The sequence below is a fragment of the Mustela nigripes genome, chromosome 16 (genome assembly GCF_022355385.1).
Source record: "Mustela nigripes isolate SB6536 chromosome 16, MUSNIG.SB6536, whole genome shotgun sequence".
NCBI lineage: Eukaryota > Metazoa > Chordata > Mammalia > Carnivora > Mustelidae > Mustela > Mustela nigripes.
In genome coordinates, this window is record NC_081572.1 from 57,894,621 (window position 1) to 57,917,713 (window position 23,093).

A 23,093-nucleotide genomic window follows, 5' to 3' on the forward strand; every position below is an offset into this window, starting at 1 on the left:
GATCGAGCTCCACATCAGGCTCTCTGCTCAGCCAGGAGCCAGCTTCTCCCTTTCTCTCTGCCCGCCTCTCTGCCTACTTGTGATCTCTGTCAAATAATAAAATCTTAAAAAAAAAAAAATATATATATATATATATATATATATATGGTTGTTTTGGGGACTTTCTCTTCCCCTCCATGTTCCTGTTATTTCTTTCTGGAACTTTTGTTTCTCAGATGTTTAATGCCATGGGCCAGAACTTTAATTTTCTTGCATTTTCTATCTCCTTCATTTTTTGCTCAGCTTTCTGGGAAATTTCTTTAATTTTATTTTCCAACCCTTTATTGAATTTTTATTTCTCATTTCATGTCTTTAATTTCTTTTTTTTAAAGATTTTATTTATTTATCAGAGAGAGAGAGGGAGAGAGAGCGAGCACAGGCAGACAGAATGGCAGGCAGAGGCAGAGGGAGAAGCAGGCTCCCTGCCGAGCAAGGAGCTGATGTGGGACTCTATCCCAAGACACTGGGATCATGACCTGAGCCGAAGGCAGCTGCTTAACCAACTGAGCCACCCAGGCATCCCTCATGTCTTTAATTTCTAAGAGCTCTTTTTAAAAAGATTTTATTTATTTGAGGGGCGCCCGGGTGGCTCAGTTGTTAAGCATCTGCCTTTGGCTCAGGTCATGATCCCAGGGTCCTGGGACAGAGTCCCAGGTCAGGCTCCCTGCGCTGTGGGAAGCCTGCTTCTCCCTCTCCCACCCTCCTTGTGTGTGTTCCCTCTCCGGCTGTCTCTGTCAAATAAGTAAAATCTTTTTTTTTTTTTTTTTAAAGATTATTTATTTATTTATTTCTCAGAGAGAGAGAGAGAGCGAGCACAGGCAGACAGAGTGGAAGGCAGAGTCAGAGGGAGAAGCAGGCTCCCTGCGGAGCAAGGAGCCCGATGTGGGACTCGATCCCAGGACGCTGGGATCATGACCCGAGCCGAAGGCAGCTGCTCAACCAACTGAGCCACCCAGGCGTCCCTCAAATAAGTAAAATCTTAAAAAAAAAAAAAAAAGATTATATTTATTTGAGGGAGAGAGAACAAGCAAGCGGAGGGAAAGAGGGAGAGAGATCAGACTCCCTGCTGAGCAGGGAGCCTGACTGAGGGCTGGATCCCAGGACCTTGGGATCTTGACCTGAGCCGAAAGCGGTCACTTAACCGACTGAGCCACCCAGGTGCCCCTGTTTTTAAGTATCTTTTTAGGGTGCCTGGGTGGTTCAGTCGTTAAGCGTCTGCCTTTGGCTCAGGTCATGAACCCAGGATCCTGGGATCGAGTCCCGAAACGGGATCCCTGCTCAGCAGGGAGCCTGCTTCTCCCTCTCCTTCTCTCCCTGCTTGTGTTCTCTCTCTCACTGTCTCCCTGTCAAATAAATAAATACAATTTAAAAAATATATATCTTTTTAAAGATTTTATTTAGTTATTTTATTTTATTTTTTTATTTTTTTTTAAAGATTTTATTTATTTATTTGACAGAGAGAGATCACAAGTAGGCAGAGAGGCAGGCAGAGAGAGAGAGGAGGAAGCAGGCTCCCTGCTGAGCAGAGAGCCCGATGTGGGGCTCGATCCCAGGACTCTGAGATCATGACCTGAGCCGAAGGCAGCGGCTTAACCCACTGAGCCACCCAGGCGCCCTTATTTAGTTATTTTAGAGCAAGAGTGTGCTCACACACAAAGTTGGGGGGGGGCAGAGAGAGCTAGAAAATAACCCGACTTCCTGCTGAGTGTGCAGCCTGACACAGGGCTTGATCTCAGGACCCCTGGGATCGCGACCTGCGCCAAAATCAAGAGCGGGGCGCTGAACCAATGGAGCCTCCCAGGCACCCCATCCCCTGTAGGGTTTTTTTTTTTTTAATGCTTTTCTTCTTGCATAGTCTTTACTTCTTCTAAACTATTTTTCTTTCTTTTTAAAAATTTTTATTATGTTTCTCTCTCTCTCTCTCTCTCTTTTTTTTTTTTTTTTTGCAGGGGGTGAAGCTCTTTCATTTAAGAGGCTTTCCTCGAACATCGGGTAGTCCTCAGCTGCATGCTCATAATTAAGACTGGGACACTAAGGAACGATCAGAAACTCTGTGTGTGTGTGTGTGTGTGTGTGTAAGGTGTGGGGAGACATGTTCTCTGTGGACGTCACTATAGGGCGATCCACTAGGCCATTTCCTTAAGGAACCCCTAAGGCCAGTATCTTTAGGTCTTTTGGCTCACCTGATGACTTTTTTCAGAAGACTCTTCCAGACCCCCAGTCGGAGGGCATCAGCCTGGCTGTCCATATCCTCAGAGCTGGGTGAAGAAGAAGTCTGGGGCAAGTGTCAACATTCAGCACGTAAATTTTCACATAGTCCCCACTTTCAGTAACTTCCCAACATTCTTCTATCAACCTAGCCACCTTTCTTTCTTGAAATCTCTGTATATTTAGAAGTCCAAAGACAAGCCACGCCTTGCCTGTCCCGCTAGAAGTTAGCTGAAAATTCTGCAATGGCTCCCACAGCTCTCAGCAGAAAATCCAAACTTCTAAACAAGTTCCAGCCTCTCCAAGCTAAGGCCCAACCCTTCCAGCCATTAGCTTGCCTGTCTAGTTGGTTCTCACCATGTCAGACTCCCCCTCTGGGCCACCCGCACAAGCCATTCCCCTGTCTGAAACACTGTTCCCCGTTCTCCCACTCCCATCTTCTGCCTGAATGGACTGTGACTACAGCGGAGGGACAAAATGTAAACCTGAAAGGATTGTTGGTGTCAGAGGCTGGGTAGTCTGTGAGGGTGCCATTTTTAAAATAAAATTCAGTCACTGCAATTGTTTAAGAGTCCAAACTCAGGGGCGCCTGGTGGCTCAGGTGATTAAGCGACTGCTTTCGGTTCAGGTCATCATCCTGGAATCCCATCATGATCCTGGAGTTCCAAGATCGAGTCCCACATCGGGCCCCACATCGGGCTTCCTGCTCAGTGGGGAGTCTGCTTCTCCTCTGACCTTAACCCCTCTAATGCACTCCTCTTCTCTCTCTCTCAAATAAATACATAAAATCTTAGGGAAAAAAATGAGTCCAAACCCAAACTCTTCAGTCTCACAGCCAGCACGTTTGATGATCTGTTCCTCTTAGTGACTCAAACTCTCTTTCCCTCTCCTTGTCAGAATTGCTGCTGCCTCTTCACAATCTTTACTGTCTCTCCCTCCCTATACTTACTGATGCCCAAAGATTCTGGAAGGCTTCTCTCTCTCTCTTTTTAAAAATTTTTTAAAGATTTTATTTGAGAGAGAGAACAAGCACAGGTAGGGAGAGTGGGAGAGGGAGAAGCAGATTCCACATGGGACTCGATCTCAGGACCCAGGATCATGACCTGAGCCTAAGGCAGATGTTTTTCTGACTGAGCCACCCAGGTGCCCCAAGTCACCTCTTCTTCTGCCAGCACTTTAAATACTGCTGTAGTTGCAAGTTCTGTCATGGACCATTTCATTCCTCAGTCTACACTTCTGTTTAGAGATTTATTTTTGTTTTATAGCTTTTACTATGAATAATACACTAGATGATTCTTGCATCCACCTGCCTAACCAAGACCTCTTTGGACCACGTACCTGTGTGTCCATTGACTTGCAGAACACTGATCCTTTCTTTTCATTAATATTAGCCAACCTGGGTGTGTGTGTGTGTGTGTGCCTAGGAGGCTCAGTTGGTTAGGCATCTGCCTTTGGCTCAGGTCATGATCCTAATTAGGGTCCTGGGATTGGGCCCCATGTCAGGCTCCCTGCTCAACGGACAGCCTGCTTCTCCCTCTCCCTCTGCTGCTCCCCCTGCTTGTGCTCTCTCTCTGTCAAATAAACGAGTAAAATCTTAAAAAAAAAAAAAATTGCCGTGCTGAGAACTGTGCTAGGTACTGTGTATACAGTGATGGGCAAAACCAGACCCGGAACCCAGGCTCTGATGTCTTACATGGCAGAAGACAGATCCTGGACAAATTATTAAGGGTACAACCATGATGATACCACAAAGGACTGAAGGATGCTTTCGCAGTGTGAGGTGGAAGTCCTAGTGGAAGGCTAAAGAAATTACATTTAAGTTGAAAGAGAAGTTTGTTGAAGACAAGGGATATCCATGTAAACGATGGACCCTTAAACTCAGAGCAACACCAAACTCAAAGTCATCAACGTGTCATCCAAAACTTTGTCGCCTGCGTTCTTTTTATCATGAATGGCAGCACCATTCACTCAGTGACCCTAAGTATAAATTTGAGAGTTGTCTTGGGGTCTTCCCACTTCTTCACCAGCTCCCGAAACCTCCCCACACCACCCTCACCACCCATTCTTGTTGATACTACAGTGATACTACAGCAAGTTTAAGAGGCCCCAATCTTCGTGTACTTCTGTAGTCCACAGCCCTCCTCCAAGGTCATCAGCATCTTTCTTATCACAATGGTTTTTCACCGGTCTCACGTCTTGAGACCACCCTTAACTTTTAATCCATTCTACACAGTTGTAGAGAGACACTCCTGCTTAAAACCTTTCAGTGGCTCTTTGGAATTCATAAAGTAAAAACCCTTCTCCTTAATCCGATTTACAAGTTCCTCACAGGCTACCCTCTGGCAGCTCCTTACTTCAAGCCAAATGCTATTCCAATTAGTTGTGGTTCCCCAAAGGGTATGTCTTTCTGTTTGTCTGCATCACTGTGTTCCTAATAGCTCAAGAATACTCTTACCAGGGGCGCCTGGGTGGCTCAGTGGGTTAAAGCCTCTGCCTTCCGCTCAGATCATGATCCCAGGATCCTGGGATCAAGCCCCGCATCAGGCTCCCCGCTTCCTCCTCTCTCTCTCTCTCTCTCTGCCTGCCTCTCTGCCTGCTTGTGATCTCTGTCAAATAAATAAACAAAATCTTTAAAAAAAAAAAAAAGAATACTCTTACCACATGTTTCCTCTAGCAAACACCTACTCGGGCCTCACATCTCAGTTCTCGAAACTTCAAGTCTTCCCCAGTCACTTGGAAGAACCCCAGATCATTGTCTCCCCGGGATTCCCTTCAGACCAAGTCCTTATCTCTATCGCACCTTCAGTCCAACCCTGTGCACTTACTTGTGAGTTGGTTTAACTTGCTTGTCCCCTCCTTGCCGAGGCATTATAAAATCCTTGTTTTGACATCGTGTCTTTGCATCCCTAGCGCTTAGCACACAGCCACTGGAAACGCAGTGAGAGCGAAATATATACTTGCTAAGTGACTAAATGCACAACACGGTTCTAATTTCTGTGCTACTTTTATATTCATCTCTACAACCCAAGTTCTTAGTTCGGGAATCCAGAGTTTTTCCCTCTACTACCCTCTTACTCCACATTTTTTCCTATTTTGAATTTCCTCGGCATTTGGACATCAAATCTTGCGCTAAACTAAATTGCCTTTGCTTTTTGGTACCGCCTTGAAATTATCCTTTAACCCTTCATTGTGTGCGCGACCGACTTCTCAAGGGAGGAACTCGGCTCTTAAATCTACAGCTGGAGTTAGAGATGCTCCTAAGAGTCTCTACACCAGCGTGAGAGCGATTAAGCCCGGCGCATGCGCCCCAGGCTTTGTCTATTTTTTTTTTTTTTTTTGGCCTTTAGACTCCTTTTTTTTTTTTTTCCTTTGGAGCGTGCGCACCAAGAAAGACAAAGGTGGGTGAAAGTGACCAAGCAGTCATCCAAGCGCATGCCCATCCCCAACTTGCCCCAGTCCAGGGATGCTGGGCGGTGGGGAAGTGGGTGTGGCTTGACCAGGAGCTGCAGAAATCCAATCCGACCGAGTGGGCTCGGCCCCTCCCTCCGCACGATTGGTCCGCTCTCAGTGTTGTGGGGCGGGGAAAGGAAGAGATGTGGGCGGGGGGGGCGGCGAAGAAAGGGAGGCATCTCGTTCTGCGCAGGCGCGAGCAAGCGACCAGGTGGGGGCGCGCGAGAGCGAAAGGGAGTGTGGAAGCCCTGATGCGCTGGCGAGCGCGAGCTGGGTCGCCAGCCTTGACGCCTGCGCCGTGGCCCTCGGGGCCCCGCGCACGGCGGGCGGGTGCCCGGTGCGCCTGCGCAGTAGGCGGCGGCGGCAGGGGGAGGTGGAGGCCGTGGAGCGGCAGCGGCAGCAGCGGGTCCCGGGACTGAGGCAGCAGCGGGGGCGGCGGCAGGCGGAAGCTGAGGTGACGAAGGCAGCGGCGGCGGCGGCCGTTTCCCTCACGGTGGCGGAGACCAAGGCGGCGGCGGCGGACGGGGAGCGGCCCGGCCCCGGCCCCCTGCTCGTTGGCTGTGGCAGGGCCGCCGTGGGGCCGGCCCGGCTCCCGCCCCCCGCGGCTCCCCCTCCGGCTCCTCCCCCGGGGAGACGCCGGGGGCCTGGCCCGGCCCGGACTCAGACCGCCGCTGCAGCCGCCGCCGGGGCAGTCGGAGGCGGCGGCGGCGGCGGCGCCGCCGCCATGGGCGGCCTGGCCTCCGGGGGGGACGTGGAGCCGGGACTGCCCGTCGAGGTGCGCGGCTCCAACGGGGCCTTCTACAAGGTGAGGCGGCACGCCGGCCGGGGACACCCGTGTGCGGCCCCTGGCTCCAGCCGGGGAGGGGGGCCGTGGGGCGGGATCGCGCTTCTGGAGCCTAGTCCTGGCGCCCCGAGCCCCAGACCCCGCTCCCGCCCGCAGTCCTCCTGGGGAGACCTCTGCAAGTGAACCCCCCTCCTCGTATTTCCGGCCCCTCTGCCGGTTACACCTGCTCTGCACCCCGTCTCGTAGAGAACGAACGTCGGGGCATTATTGTGCTCGGATCAGCGTCCGCATCCCCCCCCCGCCGACCCCCCCACTTGGGAGGCCCCACTTTCCCAGCTTCTCGTGGACTTTTCTTGTTTCCCCGGTGGAAGACAGACCTTAGACCTTAATCCCCCCCCCCCCCCCCCGCGCGGTCCAAGCACATGGAGAATTCTCTTTATTCTTCCCTATTGCCCCCTTGGGAAGGCCGTCCCATATTAGATCCTTTCATCTCGCTCTGCCTCTGCCTCTCAGCTCTGGAAGACTCACCCCACTTCCATGCTACATCTCTACTCTTAACCCAAGGAGAAACGGTCAAAATCCATTTATGACATTTGCTATCTTTGACCTCAGCAACTCTGGGTTGTAAGCCGTCAAGTTGCCTCCTAGCCATAAGGTGGCATCTTTTCCCAAGTCTCTCACCTCACCCCTTTATCCCGCGGCCAGCTGGCCTGCGGTTCTCCCGGGGCGACCTCAGCTGTCTTTAGATCCTCCCTGTAACTTCTTCCCTGGAGCAGGGTAAGCCCCACATTTGTAATCTCCGATCGGGGGGATCACAGGCGGCGGTCCTGTGAAGGATTTCCGCTTCTCCAGTTCTGGCCAACTCGCTTCGTTCGGGAGTGATAACCTTTCTCCGGAGGAGGGGATCTGTCTTCAGAGGGTCCCTGATCGCTGCCTTCGCTCTTCCCTTGCCCAGGATTTGGTCCCTTAGAAGTCCTGCTACTCCTGCCTCCTGTATTCCTAAGTCCTTTTCCAGGACGTTGTCTCCCATTTGGGTGAAGCCAGACAGGGTGATCCCCCTCTTGCCTCAGGGATTCTTCTTTGTGTAACTGTCATTATTTTTGAACCTCTTTGGACTTTAGGCCTGGCATCGTGGCAGAGACTTCTCTGATTCCTGTCTTCTCATTTTACCCTGAGGAGCCGGAGCAGGGGTATCTCGTTATCCCAAGGGAGAAGAGCCCCCTTTCTTCCACTTCGTTTCGGGCCTTTTCTCCTGTTAGACTCTCCACCTTCATGCCCTTGGAGGCGACTTTCTCCAGCTCTTTCCCCATGAAGTCCTGTTGCTGGAAGGGTCTCCTCTTCTTGCAGTGGAAGGCTTCTGCGGGTCAGAGGAGGGTAGTGATTTTTCACCCACCCTAAATGCCTCCAGTTAGGCCCGGCTTCGCTCACCAGATTTCTTTCCCTACAGCGCCTGTGGCAACCGTTATCTATCTTGACTTATCCTGTCAACCTAAGTCTTCCGGGTTTTTACCTAAAACTTGTGTACCCTCCAGGAACCGCCTTGCTCCCTGTCTGGAGGAAGCTCCTGGCCACTCTTTTCTACATACTTTTCTAACTCAGAAGACTTTTTCTTCTAGCTGCCTCCTTAGCGTTTCTGTTTTCTTTGGCAAAAGTCTCTTAATTCCTTTCTGATTCGGATAGAACACGTTTGTCTCTTGTATCCTTTTCCTTCAGACTTGGCGTTGCCTTTGTTGAAATGCCCTTCCACGTAGGATTTGAGACCTATTTCCCCCAGTATCTGCGCCTTCATCTGGGTGTGCCCCACCCCTCAATTCTGGGTTCTTAAATTGAGTTGGAGATGGAGATACGAGATTGGCTTTTGTTCTAGGAAGTGTAGGCACTAGCAGAGCTGGGAAAGATTGGTATCCACTTCAGATTACCTGGGGTGGATGGGAAGGGAGATGTTTCCCTTTCCATGTGTGCATGTCTGACAGAAAATCTCTCTGAATCTTTCCCTTTTCCCCTGTGGGCTCTGGCAGGGATAAACTTGGGTGATTTAGGGACAGGATGCTTTGAATCAGAAAGCAGTGTTCGGAGTCGAGCGGAAAGCCAGGTGATGCGGATTCTGTGTTGTGGCCACGTTAGCACTTCTGCCTCATGGCTCAGTTAAAAACAACAATAAATCCCTAAATTCCGACTAATCTTTCTTTAACTCTCAGTGCCATATAGATAGGTAGCCATTCTGACCTTGCTACTGATTTAATATTCATGACTCAGCAAACTTTGGTGTGGGTCGAGAAGTATTTACGTTGCTTCTAGAACTATACATTTTGGAAGGCCCCTTCTCTCAGAATTGGGTCCTGTTGTGCCTCCTCTTCCATGACAGCCCTGCGCACGGCAGGTCTGGCATCTCCATTATCCGGTGGCTGTCCCACCAGCATTTCCTTTTCTGCCGGTATACTGTGTTACTCTCCAAGTTATACTCTCCCAAGTGTCTGGTCACCTTTCAGGGCGCAGTCATCCGGCTTCGTAGACCTTGACTGATACCACATTCCCGTTCCTGTCTTAAGGAGATTAACATCCTCATTTTCGATCTCTGGTTTTTACCCAGATCCATCCAGCTTTTCTTCTGGAACTCCCTCCTTTTGAGAGCCCAAGACTAGAAGATAGGGCAGAGGTGGGGACGAATTTCTTATGTGGGTATCTGGAAATCTCAGGCCACTCTCTCTTTCTGGTCCTAGGCCCTATAAGCCAAAGCCAGGATATGCCGCAGCCACCGAATTGAGTCGTTCTCTGGATCTCGGTGGCTTTCTAGAGACTGGCTCACCTGCCCCTGGCCTTACCTGCCTGTCCCCTTGTTGAGTGTGGACTCACATTCTACCCCTGGTGTCTTTGGAGGGAAAACACGGGTGATGTGGGTGAGGTTAAGGAGCGGAGACTAGATGGGAATACGACGTAGAGGAGAAAGCGTGTTCTGGAGAACGTGTGAAGGGAAAAGACCTGAGAAGTCGAAAAGTGTGTGGCGTTTGGTTGAACTGCTGAGTAATGGGAGGGAAGACTCTATTCCGAACTCTGCATTTCTGCCTTGGGGATGGATCACGGGAGCTGAAAACAAAAACAAAAACGGGGTGTTAGTGCTCGGGGTGTTAGTGCTCGCTCCGCCCGAGGGCCAACCCTGGCATGTTGGGGGAGAGCTGGATCAGAGCCTGGGGCACATCCTCTGTGAGGGGCGGGTCCAGGAACGGGAATCTCTTTCGCCAAGGAACAGACAAGATTTTCTTCTATCTCTTCCACTCCTTTTATCTCATCCCTGAAACGTTTTGAGAATAGCTAACTCAGACTGTTTTTCTACTTTGGAGATTGACATTTGGGGGAAAGAATTGGATAGAGTCAGCGGAAGAGGCTGGTTGAGATGTTTCTGGAAGTCCAGACAGACCCTCAAAAAGGGAGTAATGAGGAAATGGATGCCGTGTTCAAGGTTACAGGAAGAAAGGAAGACGCCGAAGAAGGAGCTAAGAGAAGAACCTAAAAGAGAAGAAGGACTCGGGCAACTAGTGAGGGATAAAAGTGCTTTGGGAGACTTGTGTGCGGAGTAGTAGGCACGGGCTGGAGTGCAGGGAACCGAGAGCGGAGAAAACCTGGGGAGTGGCAGAGGAAGGGGAAGCATTGGCTGAGGAGGAGGCCATGCACCTTGGGCCACAGTAAAGGTCTGCATAGCAAGGGACCAGAACGAGATCTGATCCCGAAAGAAGGATCGCCCATTGGTATCAAGAGTAAAATTTGGGTTTAGATTTTCCCACTGCAAGGAAACAGCAGTGTAGTAAACCCACCTTTGACCAGTTGGTTAGGGTGGGAATGATGCAGGCCTGCGTTTTCTGTGTTTCTTCTCCCAAGCTCAGCTGTTGTGCCTAGCAGCTGAGCTCAGGAAGAGTTCTTGTATGTTAGCCTTTTGAAACACCAATTTTTTTTCATTTTATTTTATTTTTTAAGATTTTATTTATTTATTTGACAGATCACAAGTAGGCAGAGAGGCAGGCAGAGAGAGAGGGGGAAGCAGGTTTCCCGCTGAGCAGAGAACCCGATGTGGGGCTCGATCCCAGGACCCTGGGATCATGACCTTGCTGAAGGCAGATGCTTTAGCCCACTGATCCACCCAGGCGCCCCACCAATTTTTTTCATTTTAAAGATTTATTTGATAGGGCTGAGAGAGAGAGTCCCTCCCGAGCAGACTCCCCTCGGAGCCTGGAGCCCAGCACTCGGCTCCACACAACCCTGACCGAAGCCAAAATCAAGAGTTGGACTTTCAGCCCATGGAGTCACCCAGGCGCCCTAACCCCTCGTTTTTTGTTAACAGCTTTATTTAGATAGAAACAATGAAGAAGAGTGTTCAGAGTATGATTTGTTACGTTTTTGACACAGATCCCTGTCTACATATCTCTGTAGCTGTGTCATACCATCATCACAGTCAAGATAGTTCCGTCACTCCCAGAAGTCCTGTCAGCCGCCGATCTGCTTTCTGTCAGTAATACAATAATTTGTGCTTCCCGGGTTTTGACAGAAGTGAAAAGGCAATTCGGTAGAGACAGGGTAGTCTTTTGAAGAAATGGTGCTCAGGCTGGCTATCCGCGGGTAAAAAAATGAGCTCTGATCGTTTCTTGCACCACGTACAAAATTTAAATCAAAGCGGATCGTAGACCTAAATGTAAAATAAAAACTATGAAACTTGTAGAGGAAGAAATAGGAGAGAGCTTTGTGGGGTTGGATTAGGCAAAGATTTCTTAGCTAGGATGCCAAAAGCTCAGTTGTAAAAGAACAAATTGATAACTTGGACTTTCAGAATTAGCAATCCCTAAATTTGAGTGTGTGAGGATTAGAGAAGGTAGAAAAATTAGGAGCACAGCTGTGCCCATAACTTTGGCTTCTTCAATGAGGACATAGTAAGAGCCTGACTGGCTATGCAGGCATCCTTGTTCCTTTCTCATGTCCTCTGAATTGGCGGTTCTTTTATCTTTTTCAGATTCATAGTAGAGGGTCCTAGTCTAGCATTAAGAACTCTCACATCTACAAAGTCCTGACTTTCCCTTCTGTAAATCATGGTTATCGCTTTGAATGTCATCAGTGCTCTGAGTACTCCTGTAGGACCCACGAAGGCCCAGGTTTGCTGAGGCCTCTTGCTGCCACTGGGGAGCTAGACCCTGGCCTCTCTCCGCGGATCCTGCTGTCCTCTAGGTGTCCCAGGACAGCCTCGCACTCTCATGGGATATTCTTAGCCTTGCTGAGTGTGGCTGGCATTTTAATTGAACTCTGGCAAGTTGTTCAGCACACCAGCAGGCAGAAAGATAGGGAGGCCCCTGTGGGAGCCATAGTAGACCCGTCCGTTTCCAGGCTCTTCTCGGGCACGTGGTGTTTCCCCCTTCTGTTGAATTTGTGTCATCTTCCTCTGGATTTTGCCACTTCTCATGTCATGTCAGTATCGTTTCCTTTGTCTCTGCCTCTGTGTCCCTTCTTACTCTTTAGCCAGTATGGGTTTTTCTGGCGTTGTCTTCAGATTGCTTGTGTCCCTGTCTAAAACTCAAGGTAATAGTCTCTGTCTCTGTGCCCTTGGTGGTGTTAAATTGTCATTGTCTGTCTGTCTGTCTTTGTTTTTCACTTTGTTCTACAATCTGTCCTAGGGCTTTGTGAAGGACATCCATGAAGACTCTGTCACCATCTACTTTGAAAACAAGTAAGACCTTGGGAATAGAGAATCCAGCATACTAGTTCCTAGAAGGAGAGTGGAGAAGAGGGGGCGGCTGAGTCCTATGAGGCATGTAATAGGTGGGGGAGAGCCAGGGCTTTGGGTGGCCAACTCACGTGGATCCCAGGAGAGGAGTGGGCCAAAATTTGGTGAGGGTGGGGGACGTTTGACTACTATTTAGTTAGATTCTAGGGAAAGAAAAGACACCACTCTGGGGCAGGGCCTGGAATGTGACCTCTAAAAACCAGGGCGGGTGGGAATTGCCTAGCAGAGGCAGTAACCCTTCCTGAAGACATGGACAACCACAGTAGCCTGAGTAGCTTTCGTGTCACTGTTTCCCCTGCAGCTGGCAGAGTGAGAGACAGATTCCATTCGGGGATGTCCGGCTACCACCTCCAGCCGACTATAATAAAGAGATCACAGAAGGGGATGAAGTGGAGGTAAGGGCCGCGGGTTCCACCCTTTATTTTGTTTTTTCATTTTTACTTATTTTTTAAAGGTTTTATTTATTTGATGGGGCGCCTGTGTGGCTCAGTGGGTTAAGCCTCTGCCTTCAGCTCGGGTCATGATCCCAGGGTCCTGGGATCGAGCCCCTTGTCGGGCTCTCTGCTCAGCGGGGAGCCTGCTTCCTCCTCTCTGCCTGCCTCTCTGCCTACTTGTGATCTCTGTCTGTTAAATAAATAAATAAAATCTTTAAAAAAAAAAAGGTTTTATTTATTTGAGAGAGAGAATGGGGGGGGCTCAGAAGGAGAAGCCAACTCTCACTGAGCAGAGAGCCCGATGCTGTCGCTTCGGGGACTCCAGGGTCATGACCTGAGCCAAAGGCAGTTGCTCAACCAACAGAGCCACCCAGAGCTCCCTGTGCTTTGCCCTTTAGAAATGTCACTTTTCCCAGGATTCTGCATCTCCCTCGCCCTGATACTAGTGTCCTAGGCTCCCTGCTGGTTGGTTTATTCTCCTTCCTTCCCGCGCTAAGCTGCTGCGCCTGGCCTGGTAGGCTTGCAGGAGAAGTACCCCGCTTCCCCGTTGGTCACTGTCGTGGTCGAGCTGTTGGGAGCTTCCCCATTTCAGGGCAGTCACTTTCCCTCAGTCTCCGGTGACCACCCTCTGCCTTTCAGTCAGCTCTTTTCTCAAGTTTCCCGTTGTTTCTGTGTAATGGGTCTCCCAAGTGTCCGAACGCCTGTCTTGTTCCGATGTTCTGATATGGCACCCAATGTCTCTTCTCTTTCTGCTGTCAGGTGTACTCTCGAGCCAACGAGCAAGAACCGTGCGGCTGGTGGCTGGCCCGGGTGCGAATGATGAAGGGCGATGTGAGTGATGGGACGCGCGTGTTGTCGTCACCGGAAGGCCGGAGGCCGACGCTCAGGTCATCCACACTTGTTTCTTTCTTCCATTCTTTCTTTCTGCCAGTTCTATGTCATCGAATACGCTGCCTGCGATGCCACTTACAATGAGATTGTCACCCTGGAACGGCTTCGGCCAGTGAATCCCAATCCTCTCGCAACCAAAGGCAGCTTCTTCAAGGTCACCATGGCTGTGCCCGAGGATCTCAGAGAGGCGTGAGTTAGGGATGTCGGGGCGGGGCCCCTTGGCTGTCCGCCCATCTGCCCTTCCTTCTCCCGGGCCCCACTCCTAGTGTCCGTCTTCCCTCCTGTTCCCTTGGGCCTCCGAAGCCCTGCTGGCTCCCAGCTTTCTTCATCCCTGTTCTCTCACTGCGGTCTTGTTCTCTCGTTTCCTTGTCCCTGTCTCTCCTGTGAACCTCTCCCCGCACTCCGCACTGTGCCGCTGAGCACCCTTCTTTATCTGCAGCTGCTCCAACGAAAACGTCCACAAAGAGTTCAAGAAAGCGTTGGGAGCCAACTGCATCTTTCTCAACATCACGAATAGTGAGCTCTTCATCCTGGTGAGTTGCCTGACTTGCACGTAAACCCCTTCAGTGCTTTTTTCCTTCTCCCCTTTGAACTCCTTTGTAGAACGGAAGGAGCTCAGATGTGCTTTTGATTGTGAAAGAAGGCTTCTTACGGCTTCTGACCCTGCGGGCCCGGGTCGCCCCCTGACTGGCTTTTGTTCGTTTCTTAGTCTGGCCACAGTAGCACAGTCTGGGCCGGACCTTGCGTGTGTATTTGGACTCTCAGGAGATATATTGTACAGTTCTCCCCTCTAAAATCCCTTCCCTTAAGTGCCCAGATAGTGGGCCCTTGTGAGACTGAAGACGATTTTCCTCTTTTTTCATTTTGTTTCTTAACCCCTGTCCTCTCCCAGAGACTCAGGTGTCCTGATTCCCAGCTCCCACCCTTCCCCGGTGTGTGTTCCAAGTCAGTTTGAATGACTTTTCCATTGGTTTCTCCCCAGTCGACCACAGAAGCGCCTGTGAAGCGGGCGTCCCTGCTGGGGGACATGCATTTCCGGAGCCTGCGCACCAAGCTGCTGCTCATGTCGCGCAACGAAGAAGCCACCAAGCATCTGGAGGTGAGCCTGGGCCCCACTGCTGCTGCTGAACGGTGCTGTTGTCACCCCTGCCCGTCCCACTCTGCCACCCCGGCTCTTGTGTCCCCAGAACAAAAAGACGGAGGTCTTTCTGGGCCATTAAAGCTGGGTCTGCTGTTTGATCCCAGACTCCTCCAGATGCCAGGCTCCGTCGGGTTCTAGTAGTAGTACGGTTGTTTTCAGACTCTGTTCTTAACCACGGCGCCCTTTGATCAAGGGAAAGTCTACTTGAAAGCGTGGTGGCTAAAACAGGTCCACCAGGTCCGCTCTCTAGAAGTAGAAGATGAGGGGGTGGTCCTGACCGGTGGTGGCCTCCCCCAGGTAAACCCCCGCAGGTTACCTCCCTCAGTCATCCCCCCCCCCCCCAGGTCATCTCCTCCGTGTCATCTCCCCAGATCACCACCCCCCCAGGTCATCTCCCCCAGATTACCCCTCCCCAGGTCACCTCTGAATCAAACCGCTTTGGCGGCGTATATTTAATAACTGTTTATATGCTGGAAAGACCACTGGACATGAAATCCCAAGTCTTGCTTTGGCAGATCATTTGATTCCACTCAGCTTTATCTCTGTGACAATGAGGTAGTTAGACCAGAACATTTCTCCAAGGCCTTTCTGAGTTCTGATACCTTAGGAAGGTCAGATCCCCTTTCCCTAGGTGCCGTACTGTCCCATGCTAGTAGGGTGCGTGTGCGTCATCCATATCTGTTCATTCAGAGACCTGATCTGCGGGGGGGGGCGCTTTTCTCTGAGCCTGTGGAGATGGTGGACCATGGCAATCTTTCCTTCTCCGGGACACTACTTCTCAGGACACTGGCAGTTAAAAATTCACCCTTACCCCAAGATGGTACACAGTATGTCTGCTTTGGTTCCCTGGTGATCAAAATAGACTTCAGATCGCCTGGGACCTGGTTGTATTCCACAGCGCCTCGCTGTGGAAATAAAGCAGCGGCGTGCCATTGCGTGGCTCCTTTCATGCTTTTTTCAGCCCCTTGCTTCCTGCTTACTCTTTTGGGAGTTAATACGAGTTTGGTTCAAGTAATCCTGGTTCTTTACTCTTGCATTTACTTTGTGAAAGGGCATTTCACATCTTACTTAATTCTAATTGATTACAACCTTATTTAATCTTCTGAGAGTCTGGGGTGTGCGGTCAGTTAGGCGTAACCGTGTAGCAGAGGACAGAATAGAAACCCTGAGAGTGTGCTGTGTTCTGGATCCCATAACCAGGTTGGGTTAGAGCCACATCCAGAACATCGGTGGTTCCGGCCCAAACTCCGCCCTTACGTACCTCTTCTCCCCGCCAAGCCATGGGTGTTGGGCAGGTAGGGGTGGAATGAACGGTTCCGGAGTCCTCCACACTGGTCCTGGTGGTCAGTGGATCCGGGATGGTTCTGGCTCAGTTCCACACATTTTTCTCTCCTTGAGGTCCTGTAGAGGGTCGGGTGCCCGGGCCAGGTGTCTGGGAATCCGCCACTGGGAACCCTGCCGTGCCTTTTCCTTTCAGACAAGTAAGCAGTTGGCGGCCGCCTTCCAAGAGGAGTTCACCGTGCGAGAGGACCTAATGGGACTGGCCATCGGGACTCACGGTGCCAACATCCAGCAGGCCCGAAAAGTACCTGGGGTGACCGCCATCGAGCTGGGCGAAGAGACCTGCACTTTCCGCATCTATGGGGAGGTCAGCAAAAGATAGCCGTGGTTGTGGGCCTTTGGGGTGTTACAGAGGGGCAAGCGCTCAGTGGAGACAATGTCCATGTCCCGGGGACCTCCCCGACTTTGGTGGCAGCAGACTTTCCCAAAGGCAGAGAGCGGCAGGAAGGTCAGGGGCTGAGTAACAGCCCCTGTCTCCTCCCCTCGTAGACTCCCGAGGCGTGCCGACAGGCCCGGAGCTACCTGGAGTTTTCAGAGGACTCTGTGCAAGTGCCCAGGAACCTTGTTGGTGAGTCGTGGGTGTGTACACCCAGGAGAGAGCACTGCAGGACCAGTGTGGTGGGCTCGGCGCCCCCCCCGGGAGCCTTCCAGTCTCACGAGGATGGAGCAAACAGTGTGTCAGAAGAGTGACAAAAATGGAAGAATAGATTTCTGGGGATTGTAGTATTTTGTCCTGAGAACTCAGCAGAAGCCTAGAAGGAGAACAATTAAACAGAATCCGGGTGTAGGAGCTGAAAGACTGTTTATCTTTTCTATTTTTACTTTTTTTTTTTTGGTTGTTGTTTAGTTTCTTTCTTTTTTTTTTTTTTTTAAGATTTTATTTATTTGTTTGACAGACAGAGGTCATAAGCAGGCAGAGAGAGGAGGAAGCAGGCTCCCTGCTGAGCAGAGAGCCCCATGCAGGGCTCGATCCAGAACCCTGGGATCATGACCTGAGCTGAAGGCAGAGGCTTTAACCCACTGAGCCACCCAGGAGCCCCTGTTTTTACTCTTTTTTTCTTAAAAAAAAAAAAGACCAAAAACCTAATTCCTCCTTTACCCACTCAGGCAAAGTGATTGGAAAGAACGGGAAAGTGATCCAGGAGATTGTGGATAAATCTGGTGTGGTGAGGGTTCGAGTAGAAGGTGACAATGACAAGAAGAATCCCAGGGAGGAGGTACGAGGCACCGCCTCTGAGGACTGCTTCCTGAAGTAGATGGCAGCGTCCTCTGGTTCTCTTCGGGCTCCCGGGGTGTGGGGGATGGGAGGCACAGAGCCCAAAATGATGCCCCTGGGGGAGTTTCTGTAGCAGACGGTGTAGGGTTGGTACTGGGCGGGACTGTCCTGCTGACCCTGCACCCTCTCTCCTCTGCAGGGGATGGTTCCCTTCATATTCGTGGGCACCCGGGAGAGCATCAGCAACGCCCAGGCCCTGCTAGAGTACCATCTCTCCTACCTGCAGGTACCCAGGTGGCCAGGGGCCGTGGGGGGGCGGGAGGGTCTGGGTGCAGCGAGGAGGCCGAGGCTGCTGGTGGGCAGGGTTAGGACGGTGGTGCCCCGCTTGCCTCTGAGGACAGCGGAAACCTCGGAGCAGGGATTTGGGGCTGTGGGGTTGGGTCCCGTAATGTTCCTTGTTCAGCCCACGTCTTTGTCACGTTCCTTAGAGTTTAGGTCGCTGGGGGCGGTCAGGGTGAAGAATCAGGCGTGAGGGAGGCTGTCCGCGGGTCTAGTCACTCCTCTGGTCCCTCTCTCCGTCCTTGCCCGCCCAGGAGGTGGAGCAGCTTCGCCTGGAGAGGCTCCAGATCGATGAGCAGCTCAGGCAGATAGGACTGGGCTTCCGCCCTCCCGGGAGCGGGCGGGGTGGCGGCGGCAGTGACAAGGCCGGGTACACCACCGACGAGAGCTCTTCCTCCTCCCTCCACGCTACCCGGACCTATGGGGGCAGCTACGGGGGCCGAGGCCGGGGCCGGAGGACAGGTGGTCCTGCCTATGGTAAGAGGCTGCGGGCCTTGCAGGGGGGATGGGGGGGCGTTACAGGTCTCGTGGAATCTTGAGGACAGGGTGACAAGACACGTTGAAGGTGGGAGTGGCTGCGGGATGGATCCTGGGCAGGGGCGAGGGTCCCCGACTGAAGCCCACTGTGTCCTTCAGGCCCCAGCTCGGACCCATCCACAGCTTCTGAGACTGAATCGGAGAAGAGGGAGGAGCCCAGCCGAGCTGGGCCAGGTGACCGGGACCCCCCAACCCGGGGAGAAGAAAGCCGGAGGCGGCCGATCGGGGGCCGGGGTAGGGGACCCCCAGCTGCCCCCCGGCCTGCCACAAGATACAACACTTCGTCTATCAGTTCAGGTGCCAGCGTGGGACAGCTGGGGGTGCGGGTGTGGGTCAGGAGGAGGAACGGCGGACGCCCCATAACCACCGTCTCATCTTCCTCCGACCAGTGCTGAAAGATCCCGACAGTAATCCCTACAGCCTATTGGACACCTCTGAACCAGAGCCCCCAGTTGACTCAGAGCCTGGGGAACCCCCCCCAGCCAGTGCCAGGCGCCGCCGCTCCCGCCGCCGCCGTACCGATGAGGACCGGACTGTCATGGATGGAGGTCTGGAATCCGACGGGCCCAGCATGACGGAAAATGGCCTGGGTAAGGGCTGTGCCTGGATCTGGAGAGGTCGAGCCCGGCAGGAATTGACGTATGGGAGATGAGATGCACCTCTTGGGCTTTCTCTGCCCCACAGAAGATGACTCGAGACCCCAGCGTCGGAACCGGAGCCGCCGCCGCCGTAACCGTGGGAACCGGACCGATGGTTCCATCAGTGGGGACCGTCAGCCAGGTCAGCGAATGCCGGGTGCCTGTGTCCTTCCTTACCCAGGGCAGAGGGAACAGGGTGCTTTCTGCCAGGGCTTAGGGCTTAGCGGGCGTCTAAGAGCTGGAAACCCGCTTCCTTCTGAAACCCTGGGTCCTTTGCCTTCCACAGTGACCGTGGCTGACTACATCTCCCGAGCAGAGTCTCAGAGCCGCCAGCGGCCCCCCCTGGAACGCACTAAGCCCTCAGAGGACTCTATTTCGGGACAGAAGGTAGGCAGGCAGGGTGCCCGTACTCGCGCGCTTTCCTCCTGGGGCAGGCGCGCAGGGGACTCGTGAAGGAGCCCATGTCTGATGGCGTTTAGGCTGCGTGTGGAATAGGGAAGATGTGGTAGGACAGAGGGAGGTTTGGCTCTGACTTCCTGAGTTCCTCTGAGAGTCGCTAGAGTTCCGGAACCAGCCCCCGGGGCGCCAGGAGCACTAGGATGGGGGGGCACCGCCTGGATTTCTACTGACTGGCTTCCCGCTTCCTCTCCTTTTTTCTTTCCCACTTCCCCTCAGGGCGACTCTGTCAGCAAGCTTCCTAAGGGCCCCTCAGAGAATGGGGAGCTCTCTGCGCCCCTGGAGTTGGGTAGTTTGGTGAACGGGGTTTCATAAAACCTCTGGCCCGCATCCCTCCCTTCTCCGTCTCGCTTGCTGCCCCACACCGTGGCCCTCACAGGCCCGACCGACCTGCGCTGGAGCTGCTCTATCTAGGGGGGAGGGGGGTGGCACAGCAGCTTGGGTCCCCCTCAACCTCCAGGAGCTAGTGGAGGGGTGTGTAACAGGGTCATACCCCCTCCCTCTTGTCCGCCCTACCCCCAGGGTGAGGGGAGCCTCTCTCCTTCCCCATCAGACTGGATGTGCCTTTATCCTCTAACGCCCCGATCTCTCTGAACACCCCCATCCTCCGCCTGCTGGTGCGGGGTGCTCCTCGACCCACCCAGATTCGACAGTTCAGGGAGGCTCCCCTGCTATCCCTCCTCCCATCCTGTACCCCCCATCTCTGGGGCCTCATCACTGTGGAAGACGGGGATAGTAAGGGTATGAGTGGGTGGGAGGCATGGGGAAGGTTTTGGAGTAGAACCAGGGGTGTGTATGAAGGGGGGTGACAAGGTCCCCCAGGGGAGGGGGGACCAACCTTGTCTGGTGGATGAGAAGGCGTATTTATTTTTCACTGTACAGTATTTAAAAAGAGAATAAAAAAATCAAATGGCTCTGTGGTTCCTTGTACCTTCCTGTCCCCAGCTGGGTCTGTTAGTTTCTCTCCAATGGACCTGCCCGGGCCTCCTTTCCTCTATCCCCACCTGCTTTGCTTTTTCTTCTGGGAATTCCTGGCATTCCTGTCTCCCAGGCCCAGGTCCCTTTCTAGTCTGGAGCCCAATGGCTTGTGGCCTGTTGTGGTGCTTCTCCCCTCCCCCGGGTGTGCTGGTAGAGGGAGCTGGCCGCTCCTCTCCCCTGAGTCACGGCAGGCTAGGTAGGGCTGCTTCGGGGTGCTCAAGCAGGAGCTGGAGCCTGTTCCCAGAAGGGCTGAGAGCCAAGGCCAGGCTGCCTAATCCGATTACCGAGGCCTGGGGCAGAGTGGGGAGCCTGGCTCCCTCGAGACCCTCTGAGGCTCAGGGGCCGGCCCTCCGCTCTGGGTCCAGGCTTTGGGTCTAGGCTCATTCTCAGGGATCCACACCAATGACCCCTTGCTCCGGGGGGGGGTGGTGGGGGGGGTTGTCCGGGGGCCTGGGGCTCCCTGTCCTCAGACTCACGTTTGCAGAGGGCACCCCGAGGGGAGAAACCGAGGCTTGGGCTTTAGGTAGGGATGGCTTAAGTCTGCTCACCTGGACCCCGGGTTGAGTCACCACCTGAGCACCTGCTGGGATGACTCAGGAAACCGAACCGGCCTACCTCCAAGACAGTGTTGGCCCAGGGGCAGGTCAGGGCTTTGAGGAGCAATAGGCACAAGAAAAGGGTTTGGGGTAGGGGGTGGGGTGTTCCCAACTTCCTCCTCGCTCAATTGGGACCCTGAGGGCTTTTGATTCCCCTGTGCCCCATCCCATTGTGCGGAGAAATTGACTTTAAATTGCCGGAGCTGCAGCAGGGAGGGGAAGGCGTGCAGCGCTCCTGGGGCTGGATGGCTTGACATCTGGGTCTTGGGTGGGGAGGGGGCGTGGTGCCCCGAGGGGAGTGTTGGGGGCTGGGAAGAACAGGACACCTGGGTTTGCCCGAGGGAGGGGGACGTTGGCTCCCTTAAGGAGGCGCGGTCTGCGGGGAGGGAGTGGGGAGGAGTCTGGTTAAAAGCCGTTCCCGGGTCTGGCCCACCCGCCAGCCACAGACGTAGAGGGCAGGTGAGAGTGGCGGTGGCGTCCGGGCCCGGGACTGCTCGGGACGCTCGGAGGCCGGGCGCGCCGCGGCGGCAGGCGGGCTGGGGCGGACGCCTCGCGGCGTCGGGAGCGGAGCGCGCAGCCTGCTCCTTGCGGGGTGCCCGGCGGCGGGTCGAGCGCCGGCTTTCCCAGGTGCGCCTCATTGGTTGGGAGCAGGGGCTCCATTCTCAGGACTCTGAACTTGGGGACGACGCTACTTTTTAGGGAGACGAGTTCCTCTGGAACGACTCGAGACTAGGAAGACACTTGCATTTTAAGGACCCCGGGTTTGGGTACCGACGTTGCGCTTCGGAAGGGAGGGCGCGCGGGACGCCCTCTCGAGTTTTCCCTCCTCACCCCGCCCCACGCCCCCATGGCGCTTCCCGGCCCTCCCCACGACCAGGTCTGGAGCCTGCAGCCTCCTGCCCCCGCGGCTCCTGCCAACTCGCCCTCGGGCTGCCAGGAGCGGGAGGGCGCCGGGAGCCCAGGAGTCTCCGGGGGGCTCCCCCTGGAGAAGGTGAAGCGGCCCATGAACGCGTTCATGGTGTGGAGCTCCGCGCAGCGCCGCCAGATGGCGCAGCAGAACCCGAAGATGCACAACTCGGAGATCTCCAAGCGCCTGGGCGCGCAGTGGAAGCTGCTGGGCGAGGACGAGAAGCGGCCCTTCGTGGAAGAGGCCAAGCGGCTGCGCGCCCGGCACCTGCGCGACTACCCCGACTACAAGTACCGGCCTCGGCGCAAGGCCAAGAGCTCCGGCGCCGGGGCGCCCCACTTCGGCGCGGGGAGCGGCAGCGTGGCTGCTGGCGGGCCGGTCTGGGGCCCCGGGTTCGCGACCACCCAGGGGAGCAGAGGCTTTGGGTACCAGCCGCCCAACTACTCCACAGCCTACCTGCCCGGCGGATACGGGTGAGCGCGTGGGAGCGGGCTGAGGAAGGGCAGGGGCCATTCAGGGGGCGGGGGAAGCCAGCTGGGAGGATGCCCCAGTGCCGCTCTGGCCTGGGAGCGCTCTGGTGGCCCTGGGTTTCCATCCCGGCCCCGCAGTGCAGGCCCCCAGGATGTGATCCTGTTTCTAGTTACCTGAATTTCCCGTTTCCTCCCTGCTTCTGCCCCTCCTGTGACCCGGCTTCCTCTCCCTGCCCGCGGGGCAAGGAGAGGCCAGGCCCAGCTCTGCCCCTTCTTGGCCTCCCGCCCCAAAAGAGGAAAACAGGCGCAGCACGCAAGCTGGCCCTCCAGAGCGTGCCCCGACAGGGCCGCGCCACTGTTCTCAAGCTGTCCCAGGGTCTGCTCCAGACGGCCCCATCCAGTGGGGCCCGGACAGCCGGGGCCTTATACCTGTTGGTTAGAGCTGGTCCAGCCCCCCAACCTCTGAGTGGGGGGCCCTGCCGGCCCCTCCCAGCTTGGAACAGGCTCTAACCCCAGTGTCTCTCTCTCCGCAGCTCTTCCCACTGTAAACCAGAGACGACCTCACCGTGCTCTCTCCCTCAGAGTAACCCCCGGCTCCAGGGAGAGCTGCTCCCCCACTATAACCCCTACCTCCCCCCAGGCTCTCCCACTCCGTACAACCCTCCCCTGTCGGGGTCCCCCCTGCCCCTGACCCACCTCTAACCCTGGTGGACAGGGACCTCCCAGGAAGGGCCCCTTCCTCCCCCTCCTCCTCTGTCTTCACCCAGAACCTCCCACCCCCACCCCAAGCTGCAAACCCTCCTTTAGAACTCTGTTGGACCCCAGTTCACCCCAGTTCACCCCAGTTGGACCCCAGTTCAGAGGAGGCCTGTGCTGTGGTCCCCATCTGCGCTGCCACCTCCCCCCC

General features: G+C 54.2%; 2 protein-coding genes across 2 annotated transcripts; both read left to right on the top strand.

The window, feature by feature from the left end:
- The first annotated feature begins 6,384 nt into the window (after positions 1 to 6,384).
- Positions 6,385 to 20,149, top strand: FXR2 (FMR1 autosomal homolog 2). The gene is made up of 17 exons (XM_059378524.1): positions 6,385 to 6,502; positions 12,133 to 12,185; positions 12,544 to 12,637; positions 13,436 to 13,507; positions 13,608 to 13,756; positions 14,007 to 14,100; positions 14,550 to 14,666; positions 16,186 to 16,356; positions 16,539 to 16,617; positions 17,157 to 17,266; positions 17,465 to 17,551; positions 17,859 to 18,081; positions 18,241 to 18,438; positions 18,531 to 18,731; positions 18,826 to 18,921; positions 19,066 to 19,166; positions 19,455 to 20,149. Exons 1-17 carry the CDS (start codon positions 6,422 to 6,424, stop codon positions 19,548 to 19,550), a joined length of 2,022 nt encoding a protein of 673 aa, XP_059234507.1. The 5' UTR covers positions 6,385 to 6,421; the 3' UTR covers positions 19,551 to 20,149.
- Positions 20,150 to 21,369: 1,220 nt separating this feature from the next.
- Positions 21,370 to 23,087, top strand: SOX15 (SRY-box transcription factor 15). Its single transcript, XM_059378969.1, has 2 exons — positions 21,370 to 22,189; positions 22,720 to 23,087. The coding sequence occupies exons 1-2, from the start codon at positions 21,657 to 21,659 to the stop codon at positions 22,886 to 22,888; spliced, it is 702 nt and encodes a 233-aa protein (XP_059234952.1). The 5' UTR covers positions 21,370 to 21,656; the 3' UTR covers positions 22,889 to 23,087.
- The last annotated feature ends 6 nt before the right edge of the window (positions 23,088 to 23,093 follow it).

Coding starts and splice junctions, on each gene's coding strand:
- SOX15 (XM_059378969.1), top strand. CDS start 21,657: ATGGCGCTTCCCGGCCCTCCCCACGACCAGGTCTGGAGCCTGCAGCCT. Junction 22,190..22,719: donor TACCTGCCCGGCGGATACGG/GTGAGCGCGTGG, acceptor CTCTCTCCGCAG/CTCTTCCCACTGTAAACCAG.
- FXR2 (XM_059378524.1), top strand. CDS start 6,422: ATGGGCGGCCTGGCCTCCGGGGGGGACGTGGAGCCGGGACTGCCCGTC. Junction 16,618..17,156: donor AGTGCCCAGGAACCTTGTTG/GTGAGTCGTGGG, acceptor TTACCCACTCAG/GCAAAGTGATTGGAAAGAAC. Junction 18,732..18,825: donor CATGACGGAAAATGGCCTGG/GTAAGGGCTGTG, acceptor TCTGCCCCACAG/AAGATGACTCGAGACCCCAG.